At 42.9% G+C, this 17,921-nt stretch overlaps 1 protein-coding gene across 1 annotated transcript in view; it reads right to left on the bottom strand.

Moving 5' to 3' along the window:
* RAPGEF5 (Rap guanine nucleotide exchange factor 5) overlaps positions 1-17,921 on the bottom strand; it is a 259,477-nt gene that overhangs the window by 100,617 nt on the left and 140,939 nt on the right. The window contains exon 9 of the mRNA XM_055124161.1: positions 11,663-11,788. Coding sequence (XP_054980136.1) covers positions 11,663-11,788 — 126 coding nt within the window. The remainder of the gene's footprint in view (positions 1-11,662; positions 11,789-17,921) is intronic.

Below are 17,921 nucleotides of genomic sequence, written 5' to 3'. Positions count from 1 at the left end.
TAAAACTTTCCTTTTTTATTTCCCCCACCCCCACCCCGACCTTCCAGGCTGCGCTCTGGGGGCCTCACAGTGATTCTGCACCAATGAGGTTGGAGGTTCCGAGCAAGCGCCTGAGACTGCAGTGCGGATGGGGATGACCTGGGCCACCTGGCCTCTGGGTTTTCTGGGACCTTCAGGGCTCCACATCAGGGTACCCAGAGAAACATGTGGGGCTGGTGGTGACAGAACCGGGCCCAATTGTCTGCCAAGCAAACGCCTTAACCCCTGGGCTATCTTTCTGGATGGAACTCACAACTTTTCTAATGAATGCGAATAACTTTGGTAAATACTAATATAATTTTAAAAGTTCTATTTTGCCTTTTGTTCAGAAGGCTAAAATGTACCTCTCTTATTATAATTACCCATCGGGTATTTTTGTTTGTTTGTTTTTGGTTAGCTTTGGGGCCACACTCGGTGGTGTTCAGAGGCTACTCCCGGCATGCTCATCACTTCTGGTGGTGCTCAGAGTACCATGCAGTACTGGGGGGTCCAATCCAGACCTCCTACATGTGAGGCTTGCCACTCCAGAGTCTTTTTTTTAAAATTTATTTTATTGAATCACCATGTGGAAAGTTACAAAGTTCTCAGGCTTATGTCTCAGTTATACAATGCTTAAACACCTGTCCTTTTATCAGTGCCCATATTCCACCACCACCAAAAAAAAACCAAACCAAAACACCAGTACACCTCCCGCCCCCCCACCCCCACCTGCATAACTGATAAAATTCACTTCATTTTCTCTTTACCTTGATCACATTCCATATTTCAACACAAAACTCACTATTGTTGTTGGGGTTTCAACACAGAACTCACTATTCTTCTTGGAGTTTATCCCCCCAAAATATGGCCCTATTGACAAGGAAACATTTGATAATTAGTTCTCCACTAATGAGAATGAAGAGATATAAAGTTTAGGACTTCTCTGTTTTAGTAATTAAATACATGGAGATTTAAGTGGGAAATTTCATCATTTCCCTTCCTGGGGCAGCATAAACAAAAGCTTAGTTCACAGTCTGGGGACATGGCTGCGAGCACTTGCTGGGTTCAGAAGTAATCTAGCTGGCTCTGGGTCCTGGTTGTTCAGCGGCAAAGCGGCTGTGCAAACGCATGGCCACCCGGTTCAAATCTCGGTGGAGCGCGAGCCGGATCCGGTACCGGCCCCTGCCGCCACTCCAGCATCTTGAGCTACCTCTGCGGTCCCATGAAATAGTTCAATGTTTCCTTCAGATGACTGGGTTTTGAACAGAATGAATGAACATAATAGTATTTATTGCTCACTGTTAAAAAAAAAATTCTTTGTTAAGCAAGAGCTAAGTTTTAAGTAAAAATTTTCATACCCTAACAGTCAAGGCACAAGATACCTAAAGTTCTTTCTAATGCCTGTGACTCTCAGAGGAAAAGCCGGAGTACTCAGATGGATTGTAAAAAATAACTCATCATCCCAATTCCCCAGCTTGTGATAACAATGAATTCACTGAGCAGGGAGATAGCATCCGTCAACCATAAAATTCAGTTTGGGATTTTATTATGCATTGCACCATTTGGGGGCCGTTAGGATTCTTTACTCACGAGGGTATCGATATTAAGCTGCTTTTAACCTCTATAAATCCTAGCCAAAGTAAGATCATGAGAGTTTTCAAAAATCAGCTAAATAAAGTGCCATTCTTACTCCTCTTTTTACAGGACCAAATTTGATGGGGCCGAAGTTTTACCTTGATACATTCCCCCCAGCCCCTATCTTCAAGAGCACCAAGGTATGTTCCAATGATTCATTAAGTTTTCCTAAGCCTCCCTACAAATCCCTACCCCGAGCTACTACTTCCTGCCATCTTCATTATCTTTCTATAGCATTATTCTCCCCTCTAGGTGTTTCTCAGATCTTGGAGAGCCCCTAATCCTTTTTCCTGACTCAGCGCCTCTCAATCATGCCCAGCCATTTCTGGAGCCTGAACAAAGAGGATATTTACAAGGGCTTGTCAAAATAATTGAGCGTGGTTCATACCACTGCATACAAATGTTCACTAAATGAACAGATAGGCCACCTCTTAACTTCTCCATGTCTTTAACACAGGAGGAAAACATCAGAAAAGGATAAAATCTCAGAATAGAAAAACCTATTTCAGGTCCCTCTGAGAGCTACATTGTTAGTCTAGAGATGCAAACAAGTCCTGTATGCTTTGATAATGAAGTGAAGCTTTAATAAACATTTTCAGTTCTTATGTAATGACAAACAAGAAGATGGTTCTGTTTTAAATAAAATATGGGTATTTAACATGCTTTATTAGAAAAATCTGTATTGTACATTTGCCCACAGTCTGTTATGTTCTGTTATGATATTTTCAGCAATCTTCTATTTTTGCTATCTTAAAACAACATTTAGGACTGCTATATGCCAGATGGAAAATTTTTCCTTTCCACCCACTTCCCATTGCAAAAAGAAAAGTGAGTTCTTTGTATCCTATATGGAAAGTTTTGATAAACTCCTTTTCCTTACTTTTTATCAGCTCAAGTATCTGAATAAAGCAGGGATCACAAAACTTCAAATTTATATGAGATGAATATCAAAGAGAAAATGGATTTAAAGTAAACATACAGGAACCAGAGAGATAGTACAGGTAGTATTGCCTTGCACACTGCTAACCCGGGTTTGTTCCTCAGCACCACATACGGTTCCCTGAACCCTGCAAGAAATGATTCCTGAATGCAGAACCAGACATAAGCCCCGAACACAGCCGGGTGTGACTACCAGAGAACAGAAAAAAGTGAACACATATGACTATATGGTGTTAATCAAACACCTAGGTTCAACATTGATTCCCACAAAAACAGGTTTGTTTTGAAGTCTGATTTGGGAAGAAAGGTGACAGGAGGGTAGTGGCCCATGTAGGGAAAGCAAATGAGTTAGTACTTGGATAGTCTGGTGTCACAGAGACTTCAGCTCATGACCTTAGACTTGAGCTCCTGTGAGCAAACCCCAAGGCTTATGCTAGTTACTGCAGCTTCATGGGAATCCAGTGACACGGATGGGGAAGGAGAGTAGGGAAGCTTGGAAAGGCGTAGGTGGGACCCATTCTTCCCCTGCCGAACCTTCTCCACGCTGCAGCAGAGGGATTTCAAACACTGGGATCTCATGCTCACCCCTGTCTTGCTTCGATTCTTTTCAAGAACCCACTTTTCCTCTGAACTCAGGACTTCTGGCCACTCCTGCAAGGCCTGCACCCCCTGTGCCTCCCTTCTCAGCGCTGCTGCCTCTGTGCGCAGCCCCCAGCCAGGTTCCCTTCAGTTCTGGCCACGCAGTTCTGCTTCGAGAGTCACAGAGTCCTCTCTCTGCATTGTCACGGCACCATGAGTGTCTTGCTTGGCCCGGAGTGCCTGGCTATCTCATTTCCCTTAGTAAAACTCTTCTGACCCTTCAGATCCTGAACTGCTTAACAGAGGAGAGGCGCTCCTAAGTGGTCTTTGTGGAGGTCACCAGGACTACACCCAGTGATGCTTAAGGGTGATAAGGCGCTGGGATCAAACTCCAGGCTTTGTGCATGCCAGGCATGCATTCTTCCCTGCCCTGCACTCTGCATTTTCCTCAGGGACACATACATGTTCGGTCTCACTGGGTGAGTGGGGTTCCCTGTGACAAGCTTCCATAGCATTCACATAGCACACACTTCACAAGACCCCACACACTCAGCCTCTCACAGAGCGTTCACTCCTCCCAGGCTGCTGTCTCTCTGCTCCTTGATTACTCTCACTCTTCAGGATTTTATTTCTTCACGCCTCAGAAGTACACAATTACCATTAAGTACTCTCTATCTTTTCCCTCTCATTTTGTCTGAACATCTCCCTTCTATGGCCCTAATAAAAGCAAATTACTCATGATTTTCTTTCTTCCTTCTTTCCTCCTTCCCTCCCTTCTTCCTCCCTCTCTCCCTCCCTCCCTTTCTTTCTTTGTTTTGGCTTTTTTAAGTCACACCCAGAAATGCTCAGGGGTTACTCCTGGCTATGCACTCAGGAATTACTCCTCGCAGTGCTGGGACACCATATGGGATGCCAGGGATCAAACTTGGGTTGACCATGTGCAAGGCAAATGCTTACCCACTGTGCTGTCTCTTCAAACCCAAATTACTCAAGATTTTCACAGTTACTGATCAGACCTCTATAGATCTGATCACCCTATAAAGAATTACTTTTGATTGTTTTTGTTTGGGAGTCACACCTGGTGGTACACGGCTTACTCCTGGCTCTGTGCTCAGGGATCACTTCCAGAGGGGCTCAGGAAATTGAATTAGCATAGCCTTCATGCTAATTTGGGGGGCCCTGGGAATTGAATTAGCATAGCCTTCATGCAAGGCAAGTGCCCTACCTACTGTACAACCTCTCTGGCCTAAAAGTTTTCTTTTGTTATATCTATGCAGACCAGTCCTTGAGGACCAGGGAGACCAGAGGGTCACTGGGGTGTGGGTGAGAGTTACCCCCCAAAGGCACAAAACCCAAAGTGAAAAATTTTACAAAAGTTTTAGTACTTCCCCCCTTTAATGATCTCTCAAGCATAAGGGATAATACAACTATTTAAATATTATGAAAATAAATTATGGATAAACCCAGGATGCAGTATCTATGATGGGGAGAACACAGGCTCCTTTGAGAATGGAAGTTTGATAACTCTAGTTATCAATTTTTCTTTAATTGGGCCTTTTAGAAGAAATTTGAATATCTTCAGAAATAAACAAACAGCATAATGACAAATTCCCCTCTCTTTAAAAATGCTGAAAGTACTTTTTGAAAATGCCGGCACTTGCAATGGGCTTCTTGCAGAAACCTAAAAATACAGCTGATGAGCAGATGGCTGGACCAGACAGCCTGAGCACGGCGCCGGCCTCCATCCTCAGCTGAGCTGCCATTTTCCTGGAGGAAAACGGTCTCCAATAAACCAGAATTTAAAGAGCGCAAGAAGTGAACCCAAGGTGTGAAGTCTGCTGTAGAATAAAGAAGAACATGGATTGCTGTAATTGTGGAATATATTTACTAGAGGTAGTTCCCTTTCTCTGGATGTCTGAGAAATGAATCACTTCATTTACCACTGTCTTGAATGGTTCCCTGTTTTTTGTTTTTATATATATAATTTTTTCCAAGCTAGCTTGTCTTAGGGGCCGAAACTATCTTCTACTGCTTTGTGTAACTCTGTGGCCATATTAATCCTGATTAAAAATGAACCAAAACAATTCAACCAAGGAGCAATATTGTCTATAAAAGCTGCTTCTATACCTAAATCACACACTCAGGACTTTGTTACGAAGAAAAACTTTTTTTTTTTTTTTGCTTTTTGGGCCATACCCAGTGATGCTCAGGGGTCACTCCTGGCTCATTCACTCAGGAATTACTCCTGGTGGTGCTTGGGAGACCATATGGGATGCTGGGAATTGAATCCGGGTCAGCCGAGTGCAAGGCAAACGACCTACACACTGTGCTATCACACCAGCCCCAACATTTTTTTTAACATGACCATTTTTCACTTTCCTGGTGGCACTGAGGTGCTATCTTTTTATAATTATTATATATAATTGTATCAGAATTACTGTTGGTTACAGCAACATTCCAGTTACAACATTCTATTTGCCTTTAAGTAGTTTTTTGGTTTCAACGAAATTACCGGTAACGCCCACATTGTCTTTAATCCTATCTGTCTTGATGCAGAGCACAAATTTGAACATGGAATGAAAAAATAATGGATTTTTAAAAATTAATTTCAATTAGAGTGTACGGGGGGCAGGAGGGGAAAGACCTTTACTTTATATTTATAGTTAAAAAAAATTGAGCAGCCAACCAAATGGAAGTTGGGAAATTGCAGAGCCTAACTAATGTTTAGCATGGGAGCTAGAAGTGATAGCATCAAGAATACTCCGGGCCTCTCCCCCCTCTCCCCTCCCCCGACCCCCTTGCAAATCAGGAGCTGGTTGACGCAGGCAGAAATCCAGGATGAGGTTCCAGGAAACAGGGAAAGGAAATTCCGGCTGAGGCTGAGTGATACAGACCCTGTCCCTGGCAGCAGACTCTGCAAAGATTCAGTTTCGGAACACGCAGAAATCCCCTTCCCACCCAGGCTTTAGGAGTGAATTAGAAAAGGGGAAGGAAGTAGGGTGGGGCCCCAGACTTAACAAAGGAACTGAAGAAAAGCAGGAGGGGGTGTGTGTGGCAGAGATGGGGTCTCTCGGGAAGGATTTGCTGAGCCTAGCTTTCACAGATACCTACAGACCCTCATTGCCAGAACTGTAATATTCTGGCTGCCGGTGTTTCAGCTAGGGGCAGGTATTTCTATTCTAAAAGCCACATTTCTGGTTTTTTTTTTTTTTTTTTTTTTTTGATGAACTGCCCAGTGTACTGCAAAAAGCAGGTTCTACAGATAGAACGTGCAGCATGACCATCTCACTAATCTGGAGAGTGAACAGGGCCAGTGCTTTATAAATCTAAGCTCAGATGCATCCCAAGTATTCTTCCCATTGCCCCTTTCCCGTCTCCTCTGCCACAGTCCCCTTGCACATGTTCTCCAATCTCCTGCCCTCAGGGCTGCATCTAGGTCATCCCTTCCTCCTCAGAACACTGTCTTGCTGCCACCTCACCTTGCTTTCCTGCCATCTTGCTTGCTGTCCTCTCAGGAGGACTGGCCAAAGAATGGCAATCTCCTTAGATAGTGCTCCAGAGCTGATCTGACCAGAGCTTGTGCTCACAGGCCAACTCTGCTCTGTAACTTCTCAGTTTCTACTCTGTCAAACTGGAATAACATGACTAACCAAACAGAAGTCCCCTCGTCCCTTTCTGTTTGTTTGGTGTTGGGGGCCACACCTGGCTGTTCTCAGGGATCACTCCTGATGGTGCTCAAGGAATTGTATATGATGCCAGGGATTAAATCAGATTCAGCTGCATGCAGGAAAAGTGCCAGGACCCCTGTTCTATCCCTCAACTGACACATCATTTTTTATAGAAAACTCACAACACCAAGCAGTCAATGACTGCCTATTATTTTTAGAACGGAGTGAAACTTCTCAGCCCTCAAAATTCTCCATAATTTGGTCCCAATCTTGCTTCCCACTTCCTCTGCCTCTCTGTTGCCATTTTCTCCCCTCCTCACTATGCTTTTGGTATTCTCTAGTGACATGGAATGATTTGGTTTTTGTTGAGGGGGAAACTGTACTTTTTTTTTTTGTTAGCACCAGAACGATTGATCGCCTTTGCAAAAAGCTCTGTAAGACATTGATTACCTTAAGGCCTGGAGATGTGTACAGCCTGATACTATTCTTCCACTAAGAATAATTTTCCTCAACTTGTTTTTTGAGGGGGAGGGGGCGATGGTTAGAGCTTACTTTTGGCTCTGTGTTCTGTGGTCTGTGATCACTTCTGGTGGTTGCTTGTGGGACCATATGTGGTACCTGGGTCAGTCACATGCAATTTACCATCAAAATGACTCCCAACATCTATGGCTTGTCATTTCCCATTGCTAACACCCCTTCTATAGCTCTCATCTAACCCCTACAACTTTCTAAAGGTTCTCTCCAAAGCTTTCCTCTGCACACTTAGTTTTTCCTCCTTGAAATCAATGGCAGAGAGATCTAGCAAGACCACATCTGATAATGCCAATTCCCTTCCTTGGTGGCTTGTCACTGCCAGAAAGGCAAGCCCAAACTTTCTAGGGTGGTTTAGAGTCTTTCACAATTGAATCCCAGCCTCCATCAGCCCACCCTCCTCCGTGCTGCTTGAAGCGTCTGGGCTCAAGTTATGTGTCTTCCAGCTGGTTCCTCTGCCAGAAACATTCTCTTTGCCCTTCCCTTCTGTGACATTAGTCATGCTTTAAGGTCAGGCTCAAAGGACACATTTCTTCTACTGATATAATCATAAAGACTAGGAACTGTGACGCTTTCATAAGAAGTAATTTCTTTCAAGTGCTAAAATCAGATGTTTGGGAGAAAGAGCAAATTTCTGTCTCATTTTTCAAGGACTCATGAAATAATTTTCAACACTTAGCAATGAGAGTTGGCTAATTTTGCCAAAGCCAGTGAGCAGAAGATAGAAAAAAACAAGAGCTTCGTGAGTGATAATTGAGCATTTAACTTTGAGTTAAAAGTGCAAAATCACTTGGACCAAAAGCACAGAATGAAGGGTTTCCTAATTGCATGCCTTTATAATCATGTTTTTTACCAATTTAAGGAAATGCTAGTTACTTCTACTCTGAAAGCAGTAAGTTGATTTATAATGACATGTACCAGCAGCAAGTTTATTTTATCAAAGTCGAGCCTCACATATGCCGTGGTTATTCAAAGTCGCTTTCTCATTTGGGTGCACTGATATAAAAAGGGATGCGGCATCATGGAACTGGAGAAGCAGAGCAGTTGAGGAAAACAGAATGACTTCATCTACTGCTTGGGTGTTAACTCAAATTTTACCTCGGTCCACTTAGCCCAGGAGTTGTAGGTGAAACAGATAAAGTGCTTTACAAGCATAAAAGAAAGGAAATCTGCTTGGAACTCCAGGGTTTGGTACTTATTGTTGCTGTTGTAACAAGCAAAGGAAACTGCAGATTGAGGTTTACACTGAGTAAACTGCGGTTTCCTCTGTACATGCTGTGTGCTGCAGCTGAGATTTCACAGGATGGGCAGGTGGCCACTATTGGAAGGGAAGCAAGGGCAGGAGAATGGGAATGCTGCTCCTGTCTCCTGAATGCTGTGAACCTGATGCCTATAAGTGAAGACTTACATGCATCAAGTGCTTAAGACAGGCTGGTCAGAGGATCTAACATGGTTTGGATTCCTAATAAATTACTATAAGAAGTGCAAACATCTATATCAAGTAATCCTATTGGTGGGGTTTCTATAGAAATGTCAACTATGAAAGTTGATTAGTTTAACTGGTATGTATCATGCTAAGTGAAATGAGTCAGAGAGAGACAGACATAGAAAGATTGCACTCATCTGTGGAATATAAAGTAATATAAAGTAACTAACACTCAAGAATCATAGAAATAAGGACCAGGAGGTTTGCTACATGGCTTGGAAGCTGGCCTCACATGCTAGGGGAAAAGGCAGTTCAGATAGAGAAGGGAACACCAAGTAAAGTGTGGTTGGAGGACCCTCTTGGGATGGGAGATGAGAGCTGAAAGTAGACTATAGATTGAACACGATGGCCACTCAATACCCCTATTGCAAACCACAACACCCAAAAGGAGAGAGAGAACAAAGGGGAATGCCCTGCCACAGAGGAAGGGTGGGGGAGGGATGGGATTGGGGGGTGGGAGGGATACTGGGATCATCGGTGGTGGAGAATGGGCACTGGTGGAGGGATGGGTACTTGAACATTGTATGACTGAAACACAAGCACGAAAATATGTAAATCTATAACTGTACCCTCACGGTGACTCAGTAATAAAATAAATAAATAAACAAACAAATAAATAAATAAAATGGAAAAAATAGTTTAACTGGTATGAAGACTGAGGACAACACCACAGAAAAGAGAAGTTTATAGGAGAAGTCTACCTAGAAAGGGCCATCATTCCAATGCTTATCAATGGGCTATCTTTCGCCTGAGAAGCACAAACATTCAGGACCATGGATGTTAATGCATTCATATTAAGACATCCAGGAAAAATAATCCTAACTATTGAGGGTGGGGAGACAGTACAGCAGGTAGAGCACACGTCCTGCACACAGCCCACCTAGGTTTAATCCCCAATACCATATGTGGTTCCCAAACCCCACCAGGAGTGATCCCCGAGTCAGTCAGGAGTAAGCCCTGAGCACCATCGGGTATGGCTCCCAAACAAAAACTAACCAAACAAAAACTACTCTACTGTTTTCATTTACACTCGAAAATGTTTAAGGATAACATAAAGTAAATAACCAGAGGAAAGGGATACATCTTCTCCCACTAAATTCTGTTCCTTGTTGAAGCTTTACAATTATCATCATCAAATTTGGATTTATATTGTTATGTATCTGAAGTGTAATCATATTTTCATTTGCTGTACCTAGAACATTCTGGATTGAACTAAATATAAGACAAAGGAAACACAAGTACTTCTATAAAGTTGCAGAAAGTTGTGGGATAGAGCTGATGATTTCCAACCTTGGCAAAGTGATACTTATCAATGGTTTAATTTTGAAAGATTATGACCTGTTCTCAGGCTGTTTCTATTTCATTAACTTAAATATTCAATCCATTATAAAAGACATCACTCATTTTAAAGACCAAGGGGGAAATATGCTCGCAATTTAACTGTGACATGTTGTCATACTAGCAACTGAACAGAATCATCCTGCTTTCTCATCTACCAAAATGTGGGGGGCAACATGCACCTTGAAATAAGTAAAACGCAGCCTTGGAAAACTGTTGCTCTCCTGATTAAAATGCATCCGAAGGGACATTGTTTTGAGAAATTCAAAGCGCACACAACGCTATCCAAATACTCTAAGGAGGAGAGAGGTTAGGAGGCAGACAGATCCTGTGACCATCCAAGGCACTTTCAATCCATTTGACCAAGTTCTGAAGCTTTGGGAGGGGATCTAGCAAGGTGGAGACCCTGGAGCCCTCTATTCAAACTTAGAGTCAACAGCCATTCCTAAAATATTTCAGTGACAAGACTGTGGAAATGCTCCGTTATTCTCCCCCTCCAGACGCCAATCGGCACAGCTGGACGTTGCAGCCAGGGCTGCGCTAGACTCTTAAACAGCTGCCTGCCTCCAAAGACTCACCTCTTCTGCCCCCCCCCCCCCACACACACTGACTACTTCTGCACGGATGGTCCTGGAGCAGAAAGAGCATGAAGCAATTTTTTCCTTCTTGGGAAGGTTGAAAATAAAATTCCAAGGGGGAGGCAAAAAAAAAAAGAGTCAGAGAAAAACATGTTTATAAGCACTGAGGAATTTTCCCCTTGCACGAACGATCTAGAGGGTTCGGCGGCCACGGAGAGAGTGCCGGCTTAAAAACAACAAGCCGCAGTCCATGGAAAACAATGTCTAGCCGAGGAAAGATGCCCCATTGTCTCTGAGGAGAGTAGTGGTCTTAGCTTGAAGGCCATCTGAATAACTGCTTTCAGGAAGGCCGCGCAGAGCGTCCTTTTCCTTTGGTTTAACTACATCCAAACAATATAACTCTTGTTGGAACACAAACACTCCTAAGATATGGGGGAAAACTCCCCTCTGACTCTCCCCCACTTGGAGAGAACATCAGGAACATGTTTTTCTCTTCTTTTCATGGGTACATTTTTGTTTGGTCAGTTCAACCCCACCGATAACACACACATACACACAAGTCCATGGAAAAGTTTTTGCAAAATTCCTATTTGATAATGCTATCTGATTGGGGCCACACTCCTCCGGGCACTCTTGAAAGCCATGAAACTGGAATCAGAAATCAAAAAAACATTTGCTTTTTCCTGCAGTCTCTATATGATTCATTTCTCAGAAGAGTTCTCTTATAAATCGAGCATGATAAACCACTGACTTAGAGCTGTAAGCAGCCAAAGAGGGGGAAAAAACCCAAAATATAAACAATTCAATGCATTCTTTCCTTCAAACATACAGCCAGGCAGAGATATCTTCCATCCCTTCAAACTTACACCCCCAGAAGTAAAAGAGCTTACGTGTTCAGATTTCTCCTGTTCTTTTTTCTCTGTCTGCAGACACTGACAGTTGTCTCTTGCCAGCTTCTGAACCAGTTCAATCCGTCCGATATCATCTCTCTCCTGAAGTTTGCACATCACTCCTGCCTTAAAAGTTGGAGAAAAAGTGAAGATATACTTAAATCCGCAATCCCAGGACATGACCACTGCAGAGTTCACTCTATGATAAGTTCATTTTTTCTCCTGTGGATGAGATGGTGGTCCTGGCAAAAGGCTTTGCTTTCTCCAGACTGAAAAATCTGTTTTTGAAATCTAGGAACAGATTAAATTCAGCTGTGCTCAGAGACAAACGTTAAGACAGTTTATCAGTCTACTTGAAGAGCACGAAGGGCATAGCGAACTAAAATATTTGCCACTAAAGCGTGCTCCTGATATGCCACAATTTGTTCCTGACAGCCTGTTTCCTGTTACATAAGCGTAGCAAGAGGTTAAAAACTCATGGGAAAGTTAGCCAGGAACCACCCTGGCAGTAAGAGGGAAGTGATATGGAGTGGACTAAAAATAACAGGACACAACCTAATTCTTTTGCTCCACCAGATCATTCCGTGTACAAATACACAGCTAAGAAGATCTTAAGATAATTTTTTTGACAACTGGAAAATTACTATGGGGTATTATTAGCAGAAGACCTCCAATACTGCAGGAAATATGGTGGAAAAGTTTATTAAGTAGACTGGGAGAAGCATAAAATTTTATTAATCAGAGTTTGCAAACAATTCAAAAAGCAGCATATATATACATATGTATATATATTATATACAAGTACATCATAATAGTAATATTTAGGAGGAATGTCTAGGAACTTAATTAGGAAAGATACATTTTCTGTACAGCACAAATTGTGCATTGCTTTTGATCAAATTCTTTAAAAAATGACTTACAGTGACATATAATGACTTGATCGAATAAAGAAATTTCTAATGACCTATCTCAAACAGAAATGTGAATTCAAGTGTTACTGTCAGGAGGGAATACAAAGAACACTATGATTTTGTGCAGAAAGGTAGCAAGAAACAGGAAAGTGCATATCTGGTAGGGGTGGGGGGAGGGGAGGTGCATGTGGAAAATCTTTCCAGAAAGCTTCACAGAAAAATGTGAATTTAGTAGCAAGCAGAGTAAGCAGTCTCAGAAGATGATGCTGGAGGTATGAGAGAGAGACAGAGACAGAAACAGAGACAGGGAGAGAGACAGAGACAGAGATAAGGAGAGAGAGAGTGGGAGGCGGGGGGGAAAGAAAGACAGAGACAGAGACAGAGACAGAGAGAGGAAGAGGGAGAAGGAGCATGTAGTAATATTTGAAGCTGCATGTGCTGGCAATATTTTCGCAAAGCACCAGCATGTGAATGCAGTAAGTCCTCATTTAACATCATTGATAGGTTCTTAGAAATATCAACTTTAAGTGAAATGACATAGTAAAGGCAGGTTCTTGAAAAATATTGTTTTTCTTTCTTTGGGAATTCAGCATTCTTTGGGAATTTTTTCCCTTACCGACATTGTAATGACAATGAAATGAGATGTTATCTGGGGGGCTGCTACTGTCCAGGCTTAGTGGGCCCTGGGATCTGTGTGATTCCCCTGTGCTATGATTTTGTGCAGAAAGGTAGCAAGAAACAATATATTAATGAGCCAACTATGCGACAACAGTACTCATAGAAACAGCTCCTCTACTGGGATTTGTCAACTCCCTGACCCAGAGAATGGGACAGTTGACAGGAAAGTACAATATGATTTTCAGGCAATACCAAGGGCCCATGTGATTTAATGGTAGGTCTATCCTAGCCATTCTCTTTCAGGAGAATAACTATGGGTCAGGATTCAATGAAGCCATAAAGTGAAATACTTCTACTTTGATGGTTGAACATAAAGACTCTTTAAATCAATGCAAAAATAAAAATGCAAAACAAGATGAACTGCATCCTTTGTAAGTAGTTTTAATGAAGATAACAGGGAAACTCTTCAGGAGAATTTCTACATGCAAGTGGTTAATGTCCTTTAACTGTTCAGACACTTAGAAGAGTAAGTTTCTATATTCTAAGAACATTTCTTTCTCTGGGCTTCAAGGAGGTTTCTCCAGCCTTCTTTCATTACAGGAAGGGCTTCTCTGCTGGAGAGAGGTGCTGAAACCTCGGGACCTGCTGGCCTCTGTGCACTCCTTATGGTCTCCTCCTCCCCAGGGAGCACTTTTGGACGGGGCACCTGCAACAGTGGAACAGTCAGAGGAGGGACCCTTGACGGAGGCATCAGGGAATTGATGTTCATGTGGACGGAGTCTGCTACATTTCTCAGTGATGAAGCTTCCCGAGTCCTGGGCTCAGGAAGTAGACCCCTCCACCTAAGGGGTCCATCCAGATTTCAAATTTTCATTTTGCTTTTTGGATCACACCCAGTGATGCTCAGGGCTTAACCTCTGGCTCTGTGCTCAGGGAACATTCCTGGCAGAGTACTATATGGGGTGCTGGGGAACAAATCCGAGTTGGCCTCATGAAAGGCAAACAACCTCCCCACTGTGCTATCACTCTGACCCCGAAAGAGATTTTTAAAAGGGGGCCCTGAGTAGGGCTTTGCTTGGTCATGCTCTAGGAGGAGGTGGTTCAGGCCTGAAGATTCAGTGGTTGGTGATGTGGTGGTCCCGGGGACATGCATGGCTGGGGGTCGGACTCAGGGCCTTGGGCTATACTGTGGCCCCCATCCCTCCCACCATGTAAATTTTTACAAAACAGCAGACTTATGTTTTAAATATACCCTGAAAGGGTACTGGAACTTTGGTGGTGGCATGCCATGTTTACACTTCTGTAAATCAACATTACCTCAGTTAAAAAAAAATAATAATAACATAATATGAGACTAACTTCTAAGGACAGTAGAGATAAGGACCGGGAGGATCACTTCACTATTTGGAAGCCAGCCTCATGTGCTGGGGGAAAAGGCAGTAGGGATAGAGAAGGGACCACTAAGACAATGATGGTTGGAGGGATTGCATGGGATGGGAGATGTATGTTGAAAGTAGACTAAGGTCCAAACAAATCAGTATCTGTATTGCAAACCACAATGCCCCAAAACATATATATATATATATATATATATATATATATAGAGAGAGAGAGAGAGAGAGAGAGAGAGAGAGAGAGAGAGTAAGAAGGAAGGCGCCTGCCACAAAGGCAGGGGGTGGGTGGGGGTGGGAGTGGCAGGAGGGATACTGGGGACATTGGTGGTGGAAAATGTGCACTGCTGGAGGGACGAGTATTCAATCATTGTACTACTGAAACTTAATCATAAAAGTTTGTAAGTATCTCACGGTAATTCAATTTAAAAAAGGCTAAGGCAATGTTTACGTAAAAAAATATTTTTAAAAAACAACTGATAATAAAAGTACAGGAAATATCAGAAACTGGGACCATTTTATTTGTTTCTATGTAAATGTAGATTTTTAAGTCACTCTAAATATCCTTGATATCATGTTAAGATCAGTTGGCCACGTGCAAGGCAAATGCCATTCCTGCTATACTATTGCTCCGGCCTCTAGATATACCTTTGCTTCATGAGGAAATAAGTTTTTATTAGACATATACTGAATATACGCACTACATATTTTGCTATTGAATTAATTTTATTGTTTGTGTGGAGGTCAGACTCAGGGCTGCTCTGTGCTCAGGGATCACTCTCGGAAGGGCTGGGAAACATATGGGGTGCACATGGCAAGTGCCTTCACCCCAGCACCAGCTCTTGGGCCCACAAATCATGCATTTGAAGCAGAAGTCCAGGAATGAGAGAGCGACAGGCGGCTTCTCACTTCCTTCCTTCCCCACAGGAGCACTGACCGAAAGGGTGGCCGTGGACACCACAGAGCATCCTGCAGCTGCAGTCCCACACGGGCCTAGTGACAGGGACCCTGGGGAGCGTCACCATCCCGCCACAAAGCAGGAACCCAGGCGACAGGGCAAAGGAGCCAGCACAGAGTGCACCTCTGTTGTTCAGGTGAGGCCAACAGAAAAAGCTGGGCACTTGGCACAGGCTGGATGCCAGGCAGTGAGCACAGAGAAACTCACTGGCCTTCAGCCTCTTAAGCTGCGAGCCATGACTGTGTGGCCATGTAAGAGAAAGTGGGGGTCACGTCAGAGACCATGGTAAAAGATCTCTGAATGCACAATCACTGTATCACTGTCATCCCGTTGCTCATCGATTTGCTTGAGCGGGCACCAGTAACATCTCCACTGTGAGACCAGTTGTTACTGTTTTTAGCATATCGAATACGCTAAGGGGAGCTTGCCAGGCTCTGCCATGTGGGCAGGATACTCTCAGTAGCTTGCTGGGCTCTCCTAGAGGGGCAGAGGAATCAAACCCGGGTCAGCCTCGTGCAAGGCCCTACCCACTGTACTATAAAAATTTAATGAAACATCAACCTTGCCAAGTAGCTGAGGTGCTCCTGGCGGCACACACCTGTTGCATTTCTTGGACAGAAAAGAGTCAAAAGAAGTTGGGCGATAGTATAGTGTTTGATTCCTTGCATCCCAAGCTTCACCAGGAAGATCCCTGAGCAGAGAACCAGGAGTAAATCCTAAACATGGAGGTGGGGGATGAGGGTTGGGAGGACGGCTGGAGTGGAAACAGCTTTAGAATCATAAAAGCCACTAGACCTTTCCATGACCCCTCTCCGAACCTGCTGCCACGACTACTATAGCTACAAAATTTCAGGTCTTATGGAAGTTAGCAAAGGTCAAAGATTAAAAAAAAAAAAGATACCAAATAAAATTAAATTTTGTCAGATATAGCACCACCTGCTGGACAAGTCAAAATGGTGCAACTCTTTAAGTCAGTGATTAAAAACATTAAAAACAGGGAAACACATTAAAAACATTAAATTAATTAAACATATAATTAAACATTAAAAACAGGCTGTGGTGGGGGTGGTGGAAGACACTGAGATGTACTAGGTTCCAGTGCTCTCCTTACATCTTTTAAACCCTGGTTTGAACCCCTGACACCACATATGTTCCCCCAAGCCCCTAGTAGGAATTGATTTGGAAAACAGAACCTGGAGTAAACCCTGAGCACCATTGGGGGTTGACCCCCCCAAAGCAACATTTTGGAATGAAGACCAGTTAGGGGTTACCAGAATACAAGAAGAAAGGCAGGGGTGTACAGTGTTGAGGGAGGTGTGTGTGTGAGTGTGTGAGTGTGTGAGTGTGCGTGTGTCTGTGTGTCTGTGTGTGTTTTGGAAAAGGGCAAATCACAACAGAAGGGCCACTGACATGCTGCTTTTCACTGGTGCGCGCTTTAAACGTATATGATGGTACAATGCCATATTTCAATGGAAAATGAAATAGGCTTTGTGTCTACTTAATTTTCTTGCATTTATAATCAAACTGTCTTATAATTTAAAAAAGAAATATTGTCGTCTCGATGTCTCCTGGTTTTTGCCCAATTTCTAAATGCATTTTCACAAGACACTCATTCCAACACATTCCTTACGTAATAGCTTCCCCCAAGTTTTGAATGCAAGTTCATTCCCTGAAGCACTAACTTTCAGCCCAGAGAGTTGCCCACACACCCGGGACAGTTTCCAAGGCTGCAGCTTCCTGGGACTCACTCAGATGCTCTCCAGGACGCTCCTTTCACAGCTTCATAACTGAGTGACTCAAAATATCCCATGAATTGATGAATAACTTCAGAGCTTTGTTAAGGCAGGAGAGCAGGATGACTAACAACCCATGATTGAGACCTTTTTTTGTTCTCGGACTACTTAATGTCTCTATGTGCAGCTAATTATGAATAGTTTACCTAACTTGTTAGGACAGGTTTTAAAAAAAAAAGATTTGTGTGTAACTGTCAGGAGAGCAATTTAAAAGATTTAAAATATTTTCTTTCAATGTCTCATTTTGGGGAAAAAGAACTCGGTAATGTATAATTGAAGCTATTCATATGGTTTTTTTAGTTTCGGAGAAATGTTACAAATGTAAATGAAACGTCCATTTCCTTTAAAAATGGAGTCATAAAAATGTCTGGTCTATTCTTTCAGTGAAACTTGGACAGAATTCCTTTCAGAAAGCCTACTACAAGGATGACAAATTAACACTTTTTATGACAAAGGTGAAGCATCACAGTTCTACATGAAAACATTTCTTTACTACTCTAATTTTAAAGCCACATTTTCTATGACCTAAAAAAATTCACAAAAATTGCTGCCAAGGAAATGCAAATAACGAGAATGCATCCACCTTCA

Source organism: Sorex araneus, chromosome 1, assembly GCF_027595985.1.
Source record: "Sorex araneus isolate mSorAra2 chromosome 1, mSorAra2.pri, whole genome shotgun sequence".
NCBI classification, from domain to species: domain Eukaryota; kingdom Metazoa; phylum Chordata; class Mammalia; order Eulipotyphla; family Soricidae; genus Sorex; species Sorex araneus.
The sequence above is the reverse complement of the archived record's forward strand: the minus strand, read 5'-3'. Positions and strand labels throughout refer to the sequence as shown.